This window comes from Thermobia domestica, chromosome 7 (assembly GCF_964235325.1).
Source record: "Thermobia domestica chromosome 7, izTheDome1.hap1.1, whole genome shotgun sequence".
Taxonomy (NCBI): Eukaryota; Metazoa; Arthropoda; class Insecta; order Zygentoma; family Lepismatidae; genus Thermobia; species Thermobia domestica.
In genome coordinates, this window is record NC_137460.1 from 152,094,111 (window position 1) to 152,113,467 (window position 19,357).

The following is a 19,357-nucleotide window of genomic DNA, read 5'->3' on the forward strand; positions in this document are numbered from 1 at the left end:
CATGCTTTATTTAAAAGTTCTGTTAAAACGTTCTTTTTTTTTAATACGAAGACAAGTTTAAAACGGAGGGTTCAAAATTGAAAAATTCGCAAAATATCATCTCTTTATGACTTACGGTTCCTGAGATATGGCTCCTTAAATCTCCCGAAATCTGAACTATTTTGGCCAACATCTGGGGGATGGTGGCCAGTTGGCCAGAGGTCACCACTTACTATTTGGTACCAAAATATTCATCATTCTCTTAGGTATTGATCAATATTAATATGATTTCTCTATGACTTACGGTTCCCGAGATATGGCTCCTTAAATGTTCCGAAATCGGAAATTTTGGGACCAATATCTCGGGAAAGGTAAGAGTGACGCGAAAAATTCTAGCACTTGTTTCGATAGTTTTTGATGTTCTATCGAATGGTGGGCTTGAAATTGAAAAATTCGCAAATAACTAACACACACACACACATACACCCCCCCCCCCACACACACACATTATTTATATACTAGAGAATTCAGTAACTAACTTTTTAAGTTCGTTGAAAATAAATATCTACATATAAAAAAAATTACCATTTACAAAAATTCCTGAAACGATATGAATTTAGAAACTTGAATCCTCCAAATTTAGCCCTCTTGATGGAGTTCTGCGTGCGATATGTCAAGTTACAAACGTAATCGTATGTCAAGTTACAAACGTAATCGGGGGCTAAAGCTCGAAGTTTGTTTCCCATTTACTTTAGAACTATACTTCTACACTATTAAAAATGTTTGTTCACACATCATTTCCTTTATATAGTCCGTAAAATATCATAGAGAAGATGTAGGATTAAATCATAGTCTTAGCTATAAACGTAGTGTATGTATTTTATATACAACAAGGACATACATCAAAAGGCAGAAAGGAAGTACATCAAAATGTTAGATATGAAAATATTCTTCAACACGAAGATATTATACACTATATGGCATTTATAACTTATGTACAAAATACAAAATAGTTGTTCCTTTACAATGTCAGAACAGAAGCTACATTTATAGACTTTGCAGCACATAACATTTTTTCTACAAATTAATATTAAATAAGTGAGTGGCTGGAAATTAAAGACAAATACAATTACTGTCTGACTATACCAAATAATTATAATAGGAACAAATGGTAGACTGGACGATATAGAATGAAAAGTCACAAACTTACATATAAAAGAACATTTGTTACACAATGGTCAGTTGATAACGTATCACAGTCTAACCATTCACTTTCGTGATGTTTCAAAATTTATGGGTCCCTCTTTCTCAAAATTCACAATGATATAGATGGTTTTATTATTATTATTTTTAAAAAAAAAACTAAGTTGTAAAATTTTGATATTTCTTGATAATAGTACTGTCTTCCGTAACAGAGATGACAAGATATTTGATCACACACACACATACAATAATGCATGATTATATATACGTCAGAAGAAAAATGATGAATTATGTTTTGTAGGATTTATTTATTTATTTTTTTTGCCTGTTAAATCATCTATATTCTCAAAGCTATATACCATATACATGTCCCAATACATAGCTTCTTTTAAAAAAATATTTACTCGTCTAATTTAATATTTTATCTTATATTACACATATACAGACGAAGCTATGATACCCACTGCTATAAACAGATAAATTTAAAAACAGACGTAAGAGTATGATTCTCCTTTTAACAAAATAACACAATTACTTTGAAACTTTCTTGAATCTATTGTTTTCGCTTATTTATAATTACTTTGAACTTAACCAGTGCATTTCGTATTTCGTCAGGCGACAGGACTATTGTTAAAATGAAATACATAATTCATCGAATTACGTGTATGTGATCTGTAGGTTAATGGAAGCTATTGCTGACAAAGTATAGGACCTGGAACACACAAAATTAAGAAGTTCGATAGTCTAAATATTCCAGGACACTACTACAGTCATCTGTGTAAATACCAACTGAAAATAATGTTTTCAATTAAGTAGTTTACGTGACTTCAGTTATCTGTTTGTGTAAATACCAACTGAAAATGTTGTTTCAATTAAGTAGCTTACGTCAAATACCTTTTGCCTTACAAGAAAATATGTGTAATAATTGTACTCTGAATATATGTGCACATTGATGATTAGTTTGAGCATTAGTTGTAAATTCAAATCCTTACACTTCATTACATTTCCAAGTTGATTTGAATTACAAGGACCTAAGTTTTTAAGTATGGATTCCACGTATTTTAAATTAAATATAATATTTGTTATATTCTTGTTAGCAAGACATTACAAGATTATCAAATAGCCAACCAAGTTTAAGGGGTCAAATACTGGGTAGACACATTTTGTATAAAAAAATATTTATTTACGGTCTTAAATAGTTATAAATAAATAGATACAACTGTTTCAATCATAACACACCTAAATAAAAATACCAATGAATTTTCAACAATCTGTGCAATTCTTAGCATTTAAGTTTCTGGATAATAATGTTTATTACCTGAGGTAAGATGCCCGTAAACTTTGTATTTTATATTTCACCCAATATCACAGCTGAAATTGATTGTATGATTTTTTTTTAATTACTGAGGCGACAATGGCAATAAAAACTTCATATTATATAAGGTAAACACCCCAGTTATGGACACGGAGAAATTCGCTGCCAGTAATGGACACTTCGGCGGGAATGTGTAAAAAATAAGACATTCACTGACGCAGGGAAGTTCACATTGTGTTGGAAATTATCTGTGTGATATATTGGTTCCACTCAAGGTCATTAAGCTGTCGTCTGCTAGATCTAGGACGCTACAGATGTGGTAAAGTCGTGGTGTCGATCGCATGCGCTTGTTTTCATATTCTGTTAAGAGGTTGAATAAGGTAAGAAATCACTTGGCAGCTCTCCTATAGTAAAACTATGAACAAATTGAAAGGTGTGTGTTTTTCTACGGACTAATATTGATATAGGAAAGGCATAAGTGTAGCAAAAATGTATATTAATAAACTTGAACCGTCAATATTTGGGGTGTCCATGACTGGTAAGATAAAGGTGCTATTTGCCAATGTTGGACACCCTCTGTCCATTAATGGTAGAATTTGAAAATGTCTCAATTACACAAATGTCCACTGCAAAAGTACTATGAAAGCAATATGAACAAACTGGCTCAAAAAAACTTATAGCTTGTGACGTTTACCAATAATGGACAGTGGATATGTATTACTGGTGTAACAGCAACTTTGGTCCAATTATGGACACTTTCCGCCCATTCCAGTTCGTATATACGGAGTGATTCAAAATAATTACTACAATGCTTGGGAGGTGATTTTAGAGGTCAAAAGAGGACAAAAATGTATCTGGGGTTGTTTCCTATGGGAGCTCGTTCCGTTGGTAGCCCTCCTGAAAGAGTTCAAATGTGAATGATATGTTCGGCTTTTCGGCAATTGACTGAACGTAAGGCAATGAAAGGATGTGGGATATTAGCAAGAAGTTGTATAGGACCTATTCGTAAGATAACATCCCGGCATTTGACTGTTAGAACTCAGAAACAAACATATAAATAAACGGCCAAATTAGATGTCACAGTTTCGAATTGAGCCAATTATTTCTATGTCTGAGTTCCAACGGACAAGTGCCGGGATGTTATTTTACTAATAGGTTCTATACAACTTCTTGCCAATATCCCACACCATTTTCGCTCCTCCTGTTTATCCACAGTTGCCGAAAAGCCGAAAATACAATTAAAATGTGAACTCCTGCTGGGGCCCTATCAACAGCACGAGGCCCCAAAGGAAAACATGTCAAATAAATAATTGTTACCTTTTGACCTTTGAAATCACCTCCAAGCGCTGTAAGAGTTATTTTGAAACATACTGTAGATATCGTAATTGTATGAAACGCCAACAAGGCGAAAGAGTAAGCATAAGCACGCGCAGAATGTATCGCACACATTAAACTGCTATTCAATATCGAGAGCACGGATATTCATTTTGTGAGAACGGCCCCCATCATGAGAACATGAGGCGGGTGAGGGATCTGCGTAAGGGTGACGGTGTGTGAGAGCGAGTCCGAAGTAGTCCTCTGAGGGCGAAGGCCAAGTAATCTTCACGAGGGTGAATGGGGGAGCCTAGTGAACTGTGTGAGGTTGAGGGTTAAAATTTCGGTGAGGGCTGCCCTCACAAAATGTACATCCTTGATCGATAGTGACCAGTGTGGCAAGTCAGTGATGGGCACAAGCCTATTATCCCAGCTTGTGCTTATTATTCGCACGTTCTTGTGTCTTTACAGGCATGCCGCCAAAAAAGCTTTACACTCCGCAGCAGATGGCTAATGCCCTATTAGATGTTAGAAATGGTATTCCAGTTGCCACGGCAGCGAAGAAGCATGGCGTACCGTGGATCATTACGTAACAAGAAAGTTGGAATCAGTGTAACTGTATGGGCAATGGGTCCGAAACCTGTCTTATCTGCTGAAGAAGAGTATGTTCTAGAGAAATGGATTATTGCAACGCAAAAGAGGCAGTATCCTGTTTCGAGAGACGAACTGCAAGACAGTGTGGCACAGCTCCTAAGAGAGTTTGAAAAGGCAGGACATAAAAGAGAAAACCCTTTTGTTGAAGGAAGACTAGGTAATAAATGGTTTCAGAACTTCCTAAAAAGACACCCAAGGATTACTCAAAGAACTCCGCAGAATCTATTTAGTGCTAGAAGTGATGTGAAAGAAGAATATCTGATGTCATGGTTTGAAGAGGTTAAGGAATATCTCACGTCAGAAGGTCTCTTCGACATCACAAACGACCCTAGCCAAATTTTTAACAGCGACAAATCAGCTTTTTACCTAACACCAAAGGGTAATAAGGTTTTAGCGAAACAAGAAAGAAAAAAAAAGTGTAGAAGTGCAAGTGACGAGAAAGAAAATTTAACTGTGCTGGTGACAGCAAATGCACATAGTCAGCTCGCTCCGCCAATGATTGTGTACAAGTATGCAAGAGTTCCCTCAAAAATAAGTGATCGTGTTCCTGATGGGTGGGGAATTGGACGGTCTGTCAATGGATGGATGTGTTCAGAAACATTTTACGAGTACATAACAAACATATTTTTCCCATGGCTGAAAAATAGTGGCATTGAATTACCGGTCATCCTGTTTATGGATGGACACGTATCACACTTAATTTTGCATTTATTCCAGTTTTGTTCCTCAAATGGTATCGAACTTACTTGTTTGTATCCAAATTCTACACACATTCTTCAACCCTTAGATGTCGCTGTTTTTCGACCATTAAAGCAATTTTGGAAAACGGAAGTGAGAAATTGGAAGAGGGAACATGAAGGAACGTTTCGTAAAGAAGACTTTCCACCTGTATTAGACATTTTACTTCAGATATTTTTAAAAATGGCTTTAGAGTTTGTGGTTTATGCCCCTTTGACTACCAACAAGTTGATCTAAACAAGCTTCGATATCGCCATACTTACGGAAAGGACACAGAAAGCAGAAAGGGTATTTCAACGAGCGACTTCAAAACAGCTGTAACAGTTATTGAGTCTCAAATTTCACGACAAAAACTATTACTATTTGAACGTTGTTTGCAGGATTTGCAACCATGGAATGGACCCACCGAGGATACATCTCGGTTTTATTTTTGGAAGGAATTAAAGTCACAAAGCTTCAAGGAGTCAGTTCAAACCGAAGATGTATCTCATATGAATGATGTTCAACTTGTCCAAGAAATTCCTGCACCTACCCACGTCAATATTTTATCAAATCCAACAGAAGCAGATTTGGATGAATCGTTTAAAGAGTTGGGCCCTAGTCAGACCGTAAATCCCGCAGGAGATGACACGTCGAATAGTTTGTTTCCATTCTCTGAAACAACGCCCATGCCTGCTCAGCATTCTTCTGCATTTACAGAAACAATCAGAAATCCAGATGTCTGTACGGCAGCTTCCTTGCTGACGGAATTTTCCACAGGGGACACTTCTTCAGAAATCACGAAAGCTAACAATTCAGAACCAACAGCAGTTGCTTCCTCATAATCTACATCCAACAATTTAGAACCAGCAGCAATTGCTTCCTCATCAGCTACATCCCACAGTTCAGTATGATGTGATCCTGACGTTCCAACTGCTTTCTAAAGCGCTCTCTTTTGGCCCGAGGACAAACCGAAGTTGTTAAAAAGAAACAAGAAGGAACGGATTCCTGCAGTTCTTACATCTGAACAATACCAACTGTATAGTGAATCGAAACTTACGGAAAAAGAAAAAACAGCAGAAGTTACAGAGAAAACGTATGATGGAGTTGAAGAGAGAAGAAAAGTGACGCTCAGAACAACTAAAAATGGAACGTAAAAAGCAGAACTCCAAACAGAGGCAGAAAAAAAACAAAAAACAAAAAAAAAAAAAAAACAATCCTTAAAGATCTTTTCTTTTGAGTTTGTACCAAAAAATGGAACCGGAAACTTTCAGAATAACCTTTTGCTTTATTTTTTCAGTACTAACAGTGGTATTTATTTTCACCACTTGTTCCCAAATACATGAAATTTCATATGAAGATTGGGCTCTATTTCGTTTTCACACAATTACTGCTTTTGCTTAACATTTTGAAGTGCAAAATAAATAAAAATGCTACGCACAAATACTGGTTACTTATTAAATTACATCTCCGTAGGTTATATGTGAAAATGTGCTGATTTCTCTTGTATGTCCATCACTGAGTGTCCATAACTGGGGCATCCACTTTTTTTCATGTTCATCACTGATTACAAAAATAGGGTTACAAGAACACCTCAAATAGTACATTCTATCCATTTTCTATAGCAGAAATGACTACGATTTAATAGACGCAAGTGTAAACTATGGCTACTACTGCGAAACAACAAGATTATTACAATTCTCTTCCATCTACAACATATTTTGTCAAAAGTGCTCTTAATAGTGTCCATGACTGGAGTGTTTACCTTACATATATATATATTGTCGCCGATATCTCCACGGATCAAGTTCCTATATTTTTCAACTCATGTAAATTTTAATTTGTTTCTTTCTCTTTGCTGTCAGGAATTACTTTAAGAAGTTTCGAAGGATCATTCAAAATCATTATATATATATATATATGTTGTCTCAAAAGTCCCCTAACATAGGGTAACTTATTATCAGAGTTACAACATAATGTAAGAGAGGAAACCGTCTTCAAATATGTTGATTTCAATCTAAAGTGAAGAATTTTTTTAAATCGGAAGAGTCATTTAGGCTGTACACTCTTTATCCGCCCAATGTTAAATGAAAATGCAACGTTGCCATTTACCCGGACCCACAACATAAAGTGAATTTGGGAATGTTTGAAAGGAGGGATGGCCAGGGAGGGGGGGGGGGGACGTTAGTGTAAAAGACAGCAACTTGATTCACTTGTGTTGTCTTCAAATATGTTGATTTCAATCTAAAGTGAAGAAATTTTTTAAATCGGAAGAGTCATTTAAGCTGTACACTCTTTATCCGCCCAATGTTAAATGAAAATGCAACGTTGCCATTTACCCGGACCCACAACATAAAGTGAATTTGGGAATGTTTGAAAGGGATGATGGCCAGGGGGGGGGGACGTTAGTGTAAAAGACAGCAACTTGATTCACTTGTGTTGTGGGTCCAGGTAAATGCCAACGTCGCATTTTTATTTGACATTGGGTGCATAAAGAGTGCACAGCCCAAACGGCTCGTCCGATTAAAAAACTGTGTCAGGGGACTTTTCAGACTCCCTGTATACGTATATATATATTTCCCTTCTCATTTCTTTCTCAGTTACCGCAGGTCTACAGGGTCTACAGACGTTGTAACAATCTGAGATTTCAATCTATTTTATTAATAATAATTATTTTTATTAGTTTCAAGAAAACTACGAAGAAATATGTGCGCAAGTGTATAACTAATTCAAGGAAAAGAAACTCAAAAGTTTGGAAACTAATTTTAGAATTTATAGTTACTAAAGTGTGCCATTTCTCTAATGGGTACTATGTAGTTTTGATGCATAGTTTAAAACTCAAAATCTCACCTTCTATTCCAAATTTTCGTTCAAGATTAAGACTACGAAACAAGTTGGGGGTACAAGATTCTTTATTTTCTTTCTTTCTTTCCTTTTTCTTTTTTCTTTTTAATTTTAGAGTTCTTTAGAAGTACCATCAGGTTCAGATTGTAAGCTAATTATAAAATATAAGGCTCTCTGATTCTGAAATCTAACTATACTCTGAATTAACTGATTAGCTACTAGCTGATAAAATTCACTCTCAATTTCTACATGTTTTACGTAAGCACAACCACAAAATCCGCTATTGCGCATATCTGAAAGGACTTAAAAAAAAAAAAAAAAAAAAAAAAAAAAGAATTGGGAGTTTTTCGTGACTAAACAAAATTTAAGGTGTCAGGTTATTAAAAAAAAAGGCTTGTACTTTCATTTCAAGACAGTATTAAATGAAGATGTAGTACCTTCAACCTCTTCACTTCTTCATTGCAAACATAATTACTACAAAATCTTGATAGCAAAGAAGGCATTTCCTTGAAACTTAAAAAGCACATCCAGATATTTTACATTATTATTTTAAATGAAGTACATGCTGATATGTTTCTTTTTAGCACTTGCGAATGATTAATATTTTTTCTTTTTGGGCTAACATTCTTTTGATTTGAGGTACAATACAGTGATTAGAATTTGAAAAATGTTTACATATTAATTTCTTATTGTAATACTTCTGCTGCATATTCTATAACAACAAAACCTGTCACAACTTGAGTATTAGTCTCTACTTTAGAATATATTAAAGTTCTGAGCCACCGGTAGAGACCTGCACGGGCCGACTCTGTTATTTCTTTGGGCCCGGCCGGGCTTGAGCGGGCCGACGCTGATTTCTCTTCAGGTCGGGCCGGGCTGGGGCCGACTAATTGCAATTCTTTAATAATTGACTTTCGTTAAACGATAATTGGAATAAAGCCAAACGTTAAAGAAGTGTGCCCGTGAAAAATGTTACAAAGAATGCAATAGCTATTTACAGTTTGTGTTGCTTAGCGGCTCCACTTTCACTATAGAGGATTGCAGGAATTGCGCGGTAAATTGAGCTCTGATTTTGACCTTCACTGAACCCAAAATATGACAAGAAGGGGTGGGAAAGTTTTGCCTGTCGCTAAACAATATTGCCATCTTCACTTTATGCTAAAAATCAATTAAGTTAGATTTTTGTTACAGGAAATGGAGTTTTTGTTCTCTCGATCGCAAGCAAAGTTCTAGGAGGCAATAGTACTATTCGGGAGTCAAAAGTCAGGTTGTGAACCAGAGTTTAGAAAATGTTTCTGAGGGTTAGGTCAAGTTTAGTACTAAATTTTGAGAAAGATTGGGGCTCGAGCTAAATTTTTTTTAAATTTATCGGGCCGGGATCGGGCCAAAAACTTTTAAAATCTCCAAATCTTTTCGGGCCCGGGCCGGGCCTAGGTACATTCGGGCTGGATTGGGCTCGGGCCGAAAAATTCGGCCCGTGCAGGTCTCTAGCCACCGGTTACATATTCATATTTTGTTGTTGAATATAACAACCTGGTATTAATGTTACATTAAGAAAAAGTGATAAGAAACTTACAGGAAAGGAAAACACTTCCATGTTACTTAGAACTAAAAAGGATAAAAATAAAATATCTTATCTATAGCGTTAAGTATCTGTAAACTTTTTTTTACACCTACTCGATACACACAAAATATTAACAAAATATTTAAATAAAAATACTTTTTCTTGCTTCAGCAACTAAAAATTATCATAAAAATAACTAATTCTTTTCCCTTTCAACATAAAAGAAAAAAACTTTTTCCAACAAAACTTTACAAATACCTCTGTATATCTTAGTTTTAAAGCCTTTAACACACAAAAAACTAAACATACCACATTTCTGCAACATCTGCAGTTAATACTGATCTCATGTAATTATAATAATTCTGTGTTCTAAATACACTTCTTTTAGAATTAAACAAGCAAGTATCTTTTACAAAAGTTTAACAATTAACCACATATTATCACACTTATGTATGTTTCATTATAGCGTAATAAGTGTTACAATTATATTACCGTACACCGTACATATTTGTACTTAATCTTCTGCAACAAAGATATTGGGTTTTAGTAATAATGTAGTGGAACTACTAGAGTTTCGTTCCATATATTTGTAACTCATATATTAAAGACATTACTGTACAAAATATAAAGCTTTAAATATATTGAATTTAAGTTATTTGTGTGAAAGTCACTATCTTAAATAGCTCTTGACTTTAAAAACTGAAAACTAATGAGAAAACAGCACCACTTTTTTCAGTCTCAATGTTCAAGAATCCCATATTCATGTAACACCATGAATATTAAATTATTACTGAGTGTATCTACTGGGATGCGATGTTTGAAAGGAAAAGTAAAGAATTCTCAAAGTAGAAAAGTTTTCTTTTTTAACCAGGCAGAGGAGCTTCAACATAGAAATCAGGTTCATCCTCTGCGTCTTCAACATCAACTTCTTCACTATCCAGCTGGAAAATAAATAAAAATGAATTAAAGGAAGGATAAAAAGTTGTTTATTTTTATTTTTTATTTTATTTATTTATTGAAGAACTAATTTCCTCTGATATATTTCTATGCAATATCTTGTCCGTTGATTCCAGATTAGAAAGAAACCAGCTGTCGCTATCTATTGCTATTATTATTCTATGTCAATCAACGTTAGATTTCTACCACTTCTGGTTTTAATAGACGGATAGAGAGGAGGTATAAGCACTCTTACGATGCTGAATCGATTGCAAAAAACAGCCTCTCGGTCGTACCGTTTTCGCTCTGATACCTGTCCACAGACAGATGGACGGGCGGACGGATATAGCTGTTCTATAAGACTTCCGACACTTAAACACAGCACAGTTTGAAAGTCTAATAATTGATTAAAAGGATCTACTAGCCTTCGCGTTTCGCACAATATTCTGATGCAATTTCTTAAAACACATTACTTTGAGGATTAAATGTAAGTGTTTCAAGAGAGAGATACAAAGTCATCAAATTTTACATAATTTTTAGGTTATTTTGTAATCTCTAATTTGACAATAAAATCTTTGCAAAATCAGAGAGGTTGCTGAAAAATTCCTAGCTTAACCCAGAAGGTACAGGTAGAACGACGAAACTGTACAGTTTTAAGAACAGATCGCTGTGTGTACAAATACGAATTTTCATTGTATTTTTTAGGCCCCTGAAGTGATCATGTGTGCCCAATCAGTGAATTTCACGGACACAGAGATCAGAGCTGTCATCAAATTTTTGTTCCATTAAGGAAAGTCATCAAAGCAAATTCATAAGGAAAATCAGTGAAACACTACAGGACTCTCCTCCGTCATATGCAGTGGTGGAGAACTGGGCGATTTCTCAACATATGATGCTACACGTGTAGGAAGACCAAAAGCAGAAACTGTCAACGAAATCTTGGATGAAATTCATGATATTATTATTGTAAATTGCAGAATCTCGGCAAAACGTGTGACAGAGATTGTGGGAATCTTTCGGGAACGCACCGGTTTTATACTTCATAATGACTTGGACATGCGCAAGCTCTCGGCTAAATTCCCAAAAATCTGTCAGCACATCAAAACCGTGAAAGAGTGAGGACAAAGAAGTCATTTCCTATTTTGATTGCAATGCTGACCAATTTCTGTCACGAATAGTAACCATGGACGAAACATGGTTGTACTACTACGAACTTGAAACGTAACAATCAACGGAGTGACGACACTAAGGTTTCCCTTGCCCCAAGAAGTTCAAGAGACAAAAGTCGGCTGGAAAAGTGTGTGCAACATTCTTCTGGGATAATAATAAAGACTCATAAACTACCTGCCCAAAGCTCTGACATTTAGTATAGATAATTAATCTGCATTACTCACAAAACTGGAGAGACAAATTGAAAGTGCAACGTCGCGGAAAATTCAAAAATGGATTTTTGTTCCTTCAGGATATGCCGTTGTCATCGAGTGCTGCAAACACAACTGACATTGCACGATCGAGAGTTTCAATGTCTAGATCAATATCCTTATTCCCCAGATCGAGCTCCGTCAGACTATTACTTATTCCTCAAATTCGAACAACACTTGAAAAGACGTCATTTTGGATCTAATAAGGAGGTGATTAGTGCTACGGAATATTTTTAACTGGCCTGCAAAAATTGGAGCACCGTGCAAGGATGTATATAGTATGTAGAGTAAATACATTTCTGGGGGGAGTACGTAGAGTAGATATAAAATTTCACAATTCCACGTGCATTCCTTCTGAATTGAGCAACGAACTTTTCAGAAGTTCCTCATATTTTCTTCCAGCCCTATCTTTGGCAATCGTCATGCTAGTTAACTTATGATAAATGTACTTGATAGATATGTCTATATTCGACCAGATGTTTTACCATATTTTAAAATAAGTAAATAAATATTGCTTTAAAAATCGAGACTTCTATGTAATCAGGAAAAATATTTAAAGTATCACAAAGAGAAAGAACGATTATATATTTTTGTTCTCTGAAGCCAAAAATGTATATTGGGGAGATACTTTATGTACATAGTGGTTCTCTTGACACATCTATGCTGTTGAAGAGCACACACGACATTGTCCCAATAATAGGTTCCATCTTCTTCACTAACCCTCTACCCAAACCGGAAGCGATTCAAATTAGCCATTGCCGGTTTCAGCATTTATCACCATACAACGAAAATGGTAATATATAGCGGCAAGTAGTTTTCTGCAATCAATTCAGGGTCTCAAGGGAGCATAGCATATTGTCACAACCCACAACACACTACCAAAGCCGGAAGTGGATTGAAATTTACTACCAATTTCGGTTTCAACACAGATTTCCATAAGGCAAAAGCCATGGCCTGTACCAAACGAACAACTTAAAAGATTCGTGTTTTATGTCCCATGATTCTAGCCTTTGGGCTACAGAAGGCGATGATAAATGAATCATGATAATGAAATGAATCGTGAAAATGCAGTACATGGTTCGGGAGCGATTTTAACTTCTGTAGCAGACGGGTCTCTTATGATCGCCCAGTTTGATGGGTTACACCACTCGAAGAATATTATTTCTGGATTATTTTTTATAGATATAGTGGCAGATATTCTTTATATGATCCATATATTAATAGTAATGTTAATTACAGTTCAACAGTACCAACAAATTATCGATATCATTTATTATTACACTAAATATTACAACATTATTTTATTATACATTGCCAATTTAAGGAAAGAAAATTCTACTCCTACTTACTGCTCGAAGTTCTGGAGGTGTGAAAATAAACCTTAATTGTGATCGAACTGGAACCATAAGAATAAGGAAAAACGGGAATGCTAAGGCAGCTGGCGTCGATTTCACAACCCATAGCACAATGAGGCACAACAATTGGATGAACGTGAATAAATGCATCTTCATTGTCTGCACCTAAAAATACAATAAAAAAATAATAAATTGAGACTTGATGTTACCTACAAAGAATTAAAAGGACCACGATTACAAGTAGTTAGTTATCTTACGTCAACTATTACTTTTACTCAACTGAATCCGCAAGAATAACAGTCCTTCAAAGGAAATCAGAGTATTTAGAAATAAGAACTTAGAATCGGTTTTATGTGGGAGCACATTTACGACGAATTTATACAGATATTTTTACTCTGGTAGATATACACAAAATATTTGCACTATAAGTCTCTTCCTCTGAAACTACCTTTAAGCTAAGGCTGAAAATAATTATATATATAGTAAGGATGCCCACATCACGACAGAAGCACATGTCAAATACAACACGTGTTATTGATTACAAACAATGAAGCAGACGAGAAGTCAACACGGAAGACACCGAGGGAAGCCGAAAGAAGAGGACCCGAAGAGGACAAATAAAAGCGAACCATGGAGGGACCTGGCATCAGTCGACCAACTGATCGCAACCTGTCCTAAACCCTGGAGGCTGCTATGAAGCGAAGGGGTCATCCTAGCCATAACTAATCCCTGGAGGCTGCCATGAAGCTAAGGGGATCACCTTAAACAATACCATACCTCACGAAAGCTGCTATGAGCTGAGGTTTCCTAGAACCGAATCCTTGAGAGCCCTGGAGGCTGCCATGAAGCTAAGGGGTTACCTGTTCAAAACATTATAACCTACAAACCTTGGTCATTATAGAGAAACTTTATTAGAACTTTTGTAGACACAAAATACTTAATTCTGTAATAAAACTGATAAAGGGATAAATCTTGCCCGGCCTATTATTTAGTCTCTACCTATAAAGCCATTGCGATATTATATATATATAGGGGGAAGACAAAAAAAATCTTAAACATTTGCAAAAGTGTGAAAATCATACCTATTGTGGTGTGAGGCCTCTTTTTGCGTCCAAAACAGCTTGGATCCGAGTGGAATTGACGCATACAGGTCCTGAATCGTGGTGTGTGGAATTTTGTACTATTGTTCCTCCAAAACCTGCTCCAGTTCCTTAAGGGATGCTGGTGGAGGGTAATGAGACTGAACACGCCTTTCTAACTCAGACCACAATGGCTCAATGATATTCAGATCCGGTGATTGTGGGACCCAGTGGAGGTGTGATAACTCCTGGTCATGCTCCTCAAACCATGATTTCACCGTTTCTGCAGCGTGACAGAGTGCCAAATCATCTTGGTAGACGCCATCAGCATCAGGGAACAATATTTGGGCCATGGGTAGAACCTGGTCCCCCAACATTGCTTCATACGCCTTAGCATTCATCATTCCATGCAGGGCTATGATGGGACTTGCAGAAAACCACGATATCACTGCCCATATTGTAACAGAACCACCCCCCATGTTTTACAGTTGGGAGCAGACAGTCTGTATCATAGGCCTGCGTCGGTGTTCTCCATACGTAAACACGATCGGTTGTTGGAAACAAGGTGAAGGTCCATTCATCGGACCACATTACGTGTTTCCACTGCTCATGAGTTTACGCCTTGTGGTCCACTGGATACGCCTCTTCGCATTTACTACTGTGACCAGGGGTTTGGCGATAGCGGCTCTGCCATGAATTTTCATTTTATGAAGTTTCCGTCGCACTGTTTTCGATGAAACCGGGTTCTGTAGGCCGGAATTGAGTCCAGACGTAATTTTCATTGCAGTGTTCTTCTTTTTAGCTGCTACAATCCGTTTTAATGCCCTCCGGTCCCTATCTGACAGGATTGTCTTTCGACCACTGTTGTGCTTTGCAGACGTCGTTTGCCCATGAATTGTGTATGACCTCGTGACATAGTGCCTTTCGATACCCCAACAATGTTTGCCACTGTTGCCACTGAAGCTCCAACCAGACGAGCACCAACGATCATGCCTCTTTGGAAGTCTGTCATGTCATCCATTTTACTGCACCACTTTCACACCGCGATACTCAGAGGTGAACTGGTTACTGCTGACGGAAGAGGAAGGTCCACATTACACATTGAAAACAAAAAACGATCGGCAACCGCAACACGTGTTGTACAGTGGAGGGCCAAACTTACGTGTCCTGGATGAAGTGTTTTTAGATTTTTTGTCCACCCCTATATATATATATATATACATACAGGGTGTTCATTTATTATGTAGTCAAAATTCATTGATGAAATCCTCACACTTAAATAATTTTTTAAAAAAGTCCATATGAACATAGGGCGAAAAACGCGTTGTTTCAAAGTTACGGGATGCCGAAATCGAGAAAATTGTAACTTTGATATCTTTCATAGTTTTCCAGCTTGGCAGCCTCAAAGGCGGTTAAACAAATATTAGAGGAACTAGTACACTGTCTATCTAAATAGCCATGTTTCAGATTTGGGTTGTACCGGCGCATATGATTTTAGAGAGAGGGGAGGAAGAGCGGAATCTATACCGCAGCTCCCTCTATAAATCCGTTGCGCCGATACGTCTCAACTTCTGCCAATCTGAATAGCGATGAGGCAATTCCCTGATTAATGAGAGTAAGAGATATATATAAAGAGCATACTCTTCGTCGGTCAGTATCTACTCACTTACCCTTCGCACATAGGAGACTTGCGGATGGTGTTTCACAGGCATGAAGAACAGAGCAATTCTCTCAAAGAACTGAATTCCATTCATGGAAGAAACTCCCATGTACAGGAAGACTCCAAACAGAACAGCGATCGGAACAAGTCGTAGCAAAGGTGCCATGAGAACTGACACGCCAACCAGAATACTTACAATAAGAGCACTGAGACGTTGCTCTGAAAAAGTAAAGAAAAAGCACATTAATAACAGTTTCTTCAAAGAATTTTACTCCTGCTTAAAAAAGATATAATTTCAACTGACTGCAGTTTTTCAATCATAAGCCGTTTACAGTTGAAAAACAACATGTAACCCAAATATTTAATAGCATAATAATGCATGCTGCGTCTCGCTTTCTGTTCAGCAAGTATTTATATTTAATATTTAATAAATCCAAGATGAAACTCATCATTTTAAGTAACCTAACAGTCTGCTAAGAATGTTGAATGTCAAAGCCAGGTACAAAAATTGTAATATTGTTAATTTTGGCAGCTTTATATTTATAACTTTATAGAGAACTGAAAATTACAGTTTTCAGTGATTATATCTCAAAATAATAATTATAGCATGAAACTCCTTCGTGGTTGATGTTAGCGCTTGTGTTTATTATTATTATTATTATTATTATTATTATTATTATTATTATTATTATTATTATTATTATTATTATTATTATTATTAATAATAATAATAATAATAATAATAATGTTCTAATTTTTCATGTTATTGTTACTATTGCCATTGTAATTAATGTTACCCAATCCAATATTTTGTCTTCAGATTATATCTGGAAATTTATAAATGGATAAATTTGCAGTAGACATAATTCAAATACACGAACAAAATACAGCAAACATGAACATCATTACAAACTGTGGTGCAAAAATTAAGGTACATTAACAGGACTTTTCCTAAAACCTGAAAACTAATTTTCATTATTTTGCATATCGTCTATTGCTAAATCCGTGTAAGCATTATTCAGTAGTTTCTACCTCATTAAAGCTGTTCTGACAAATTGAAAATTGTGTTTATTTCAATTCCTTGTCAGTTACCCCACGCATGATTATAGGATGTAACTAGTCTTATTTACCCCCTTCCTTCCAGAAAAAAAGTTTTGAATGTGCTACTAATCATTACACAACACCAATACGATTATATTATAAGGATCCCCACATTACAACATGAGCATATAATGTAACTCGTTATACATAGGTCCTCAGTCATAATTATAACTAGATTAAATTACTAAAATAACTTAAAACAGTTTATGCTGCGTTTAGCTTTCTTGGCTTTTATTGTGGTACACACTTATTGAAATAAATACACACCTTTTTGATTATGCGTACATCCCCTTTTATGATGGTTCCTGAATTATATCGTGTATTTTTACAAAGCGTTGTTATGACAACGTAAAGACAAAACCTCATCACACATTATCATATTAGAATCAATTTTTGATTCTCTTTTCTTTTCGTATTTTCTCCTTCTTCTTCAAACTGGTTTGTGCATATTTTAAAATCATACATTGTCCGGAAATATAAGAAAAGATATTTAAAATTACACTAAAAGCACAAGATGTCGTTACATCATGTCGCCCAAACTATGGGACTTTCTTTTATTGGGTTTACAATTAAAATAAAAGAATCCTGGATCGTTACGTAATACATATTAATCACTCGAGTTTTCCAATGCACCTAGTACATATGAAAAATTACAATTCATATAAATATATATCATATTTAATTTTATAACAATATTATTATCATATATATTTAAATTTTTATCATTGACTTCATTTATTTATACATTTCAACGACGATAAGGCACATTCGAAATTTGATTCACAATTTATTTAATTTTAAGTCCTTTTAAGGTCCATTAAATGTTTGTTACAAGTTAATAATTATTTATTTAAGCACAATGAAGAAGGTTTTGAAAAAGATGTAAGTATGATATTCATATAGTTGTTCTTTGAACGGAAAAGGATCGGTTACATATATCTTCAACAATAACAATAATACTTAAGATAAAACAGGATAATTAATATCAGAACAAAATTAAAGTTACACTCTGAACAAAAGACAAGATCTTACCGTAATTATGAATATACAGAATTTGAATAAAAATGCAAACGATAAACAATATCATAACGACATTTACAGTAAAACAAAACAAAATTAAGTGAATATATTCTTTCGGATGCCACAACATTAGCCTAAGTAACATGATCAATGAATTCGTTTAAGTTGCATTGAAAGTCATAAACTGGAACACAGTCTTGCACGTTACTTGCTTCTACAGTTCTTTGTTTCTTATTTTGAGAATTTGTACCATCTATGAAATTTCTACGAAATCCAATTCGAACGAAATTAGATCTAATGAGCACATGCTTCTTAAGTGTATGATTACTATTACTGTTGCTACCAAGATTAGGTTCGGTTACGCGATTACTATTAGTGTTACTAATAAGGTTAGGTTCGGTTATCTTACCGGTAAAATTAGGCTCAGTTCTCATTCGTTTTACTGGAGGCGAGATGTCGTGTCTCCTATATATATATATATATATATATATATATATATATATATAATTAGATTCGGTTACATTACCGGTACATGTGAGTTTAACATCACCTTTTACATTGAGATCACACTTTAATCTTACATGGACACTTCGAACTCGGTTTCGATTAAGGTTGGTTTGATTCAAGTTAGTACTGTATTGCACCATTAATGGATTTTCGAAATTTTGCAATGTCATACTTAGATGATTGAAATCAATGCACTGCATCACATTATGTAAAGGCAAATGCACTGCATTACATTATGTAAAGGCATCATCGAATTGTTTATTAATATCATTTTAGTCTTTTCGTTCAGTGAACATTCCACAGATTCAATTCAATCGGTCAATCACTACAAACATTGGTAGGAACACACGTTCTCTTACTGAATTTCACGAATACTGGAATCAACTTTCTTCCTGCTTCATGAACTAATGTCGTCTATATATCATTAAACGGTTTTATTACCATTACTTCATCTCCGGAATTAATATATTGAATATACTGTGAATACAAGCAGTCAATAGCATTCACTAGACGAAGATAACCATAACTTTTCACATATTGATGCAAACTAAAATCTTCATTACACACAGTATCAGTAAGGCAATCAGAAACATTCGAATGAAGAGAAAAGTTAGGATAATCTGATCCAACCAATACAGCAGTATGTTTTTGCGAACACTCGGCAAATTTCACCAATAGAAACTTAGGA

The 19,357-nt window shown here is 35.4% G+C and overlaps 1 protein-coding gene across 3 annotated transcripts in view; it reads right to left on the reverse strand.

Moving 5' to 3' along the window:
• Positions 1-838: 838 nt before the first annotated feature.
• Positions 839-19,357, reverse strand: part of LOC145690499 (band 3 anion transport protein-like) — a 484,586-nt gene continuing 466,067 nt past the window's right edge. For all 3 annotated transcript variants that reach the window (XM_081765430.1, XM_081765431.1, XM_081765432.1), the window contains 3 exons: positions 16,052-16,260; positions 13,297-13,467; positions 839-10,531 (listed from right to left, as the gene is read on the reverse strand). In XM_081765430.1, the coding sequence (XP_081621556.1) occupies positions 10,454-10,531; positions 13,297-13,467; positions 16,052-16,260 (458 nt within the window). In that variant the 3' untranslated portion in view covers positions 839-10,453. The remainder of the gene's footprint in view (positions 10,532-13,296; positions 13,468-16,051; positions 16,261-19,357) is intronic.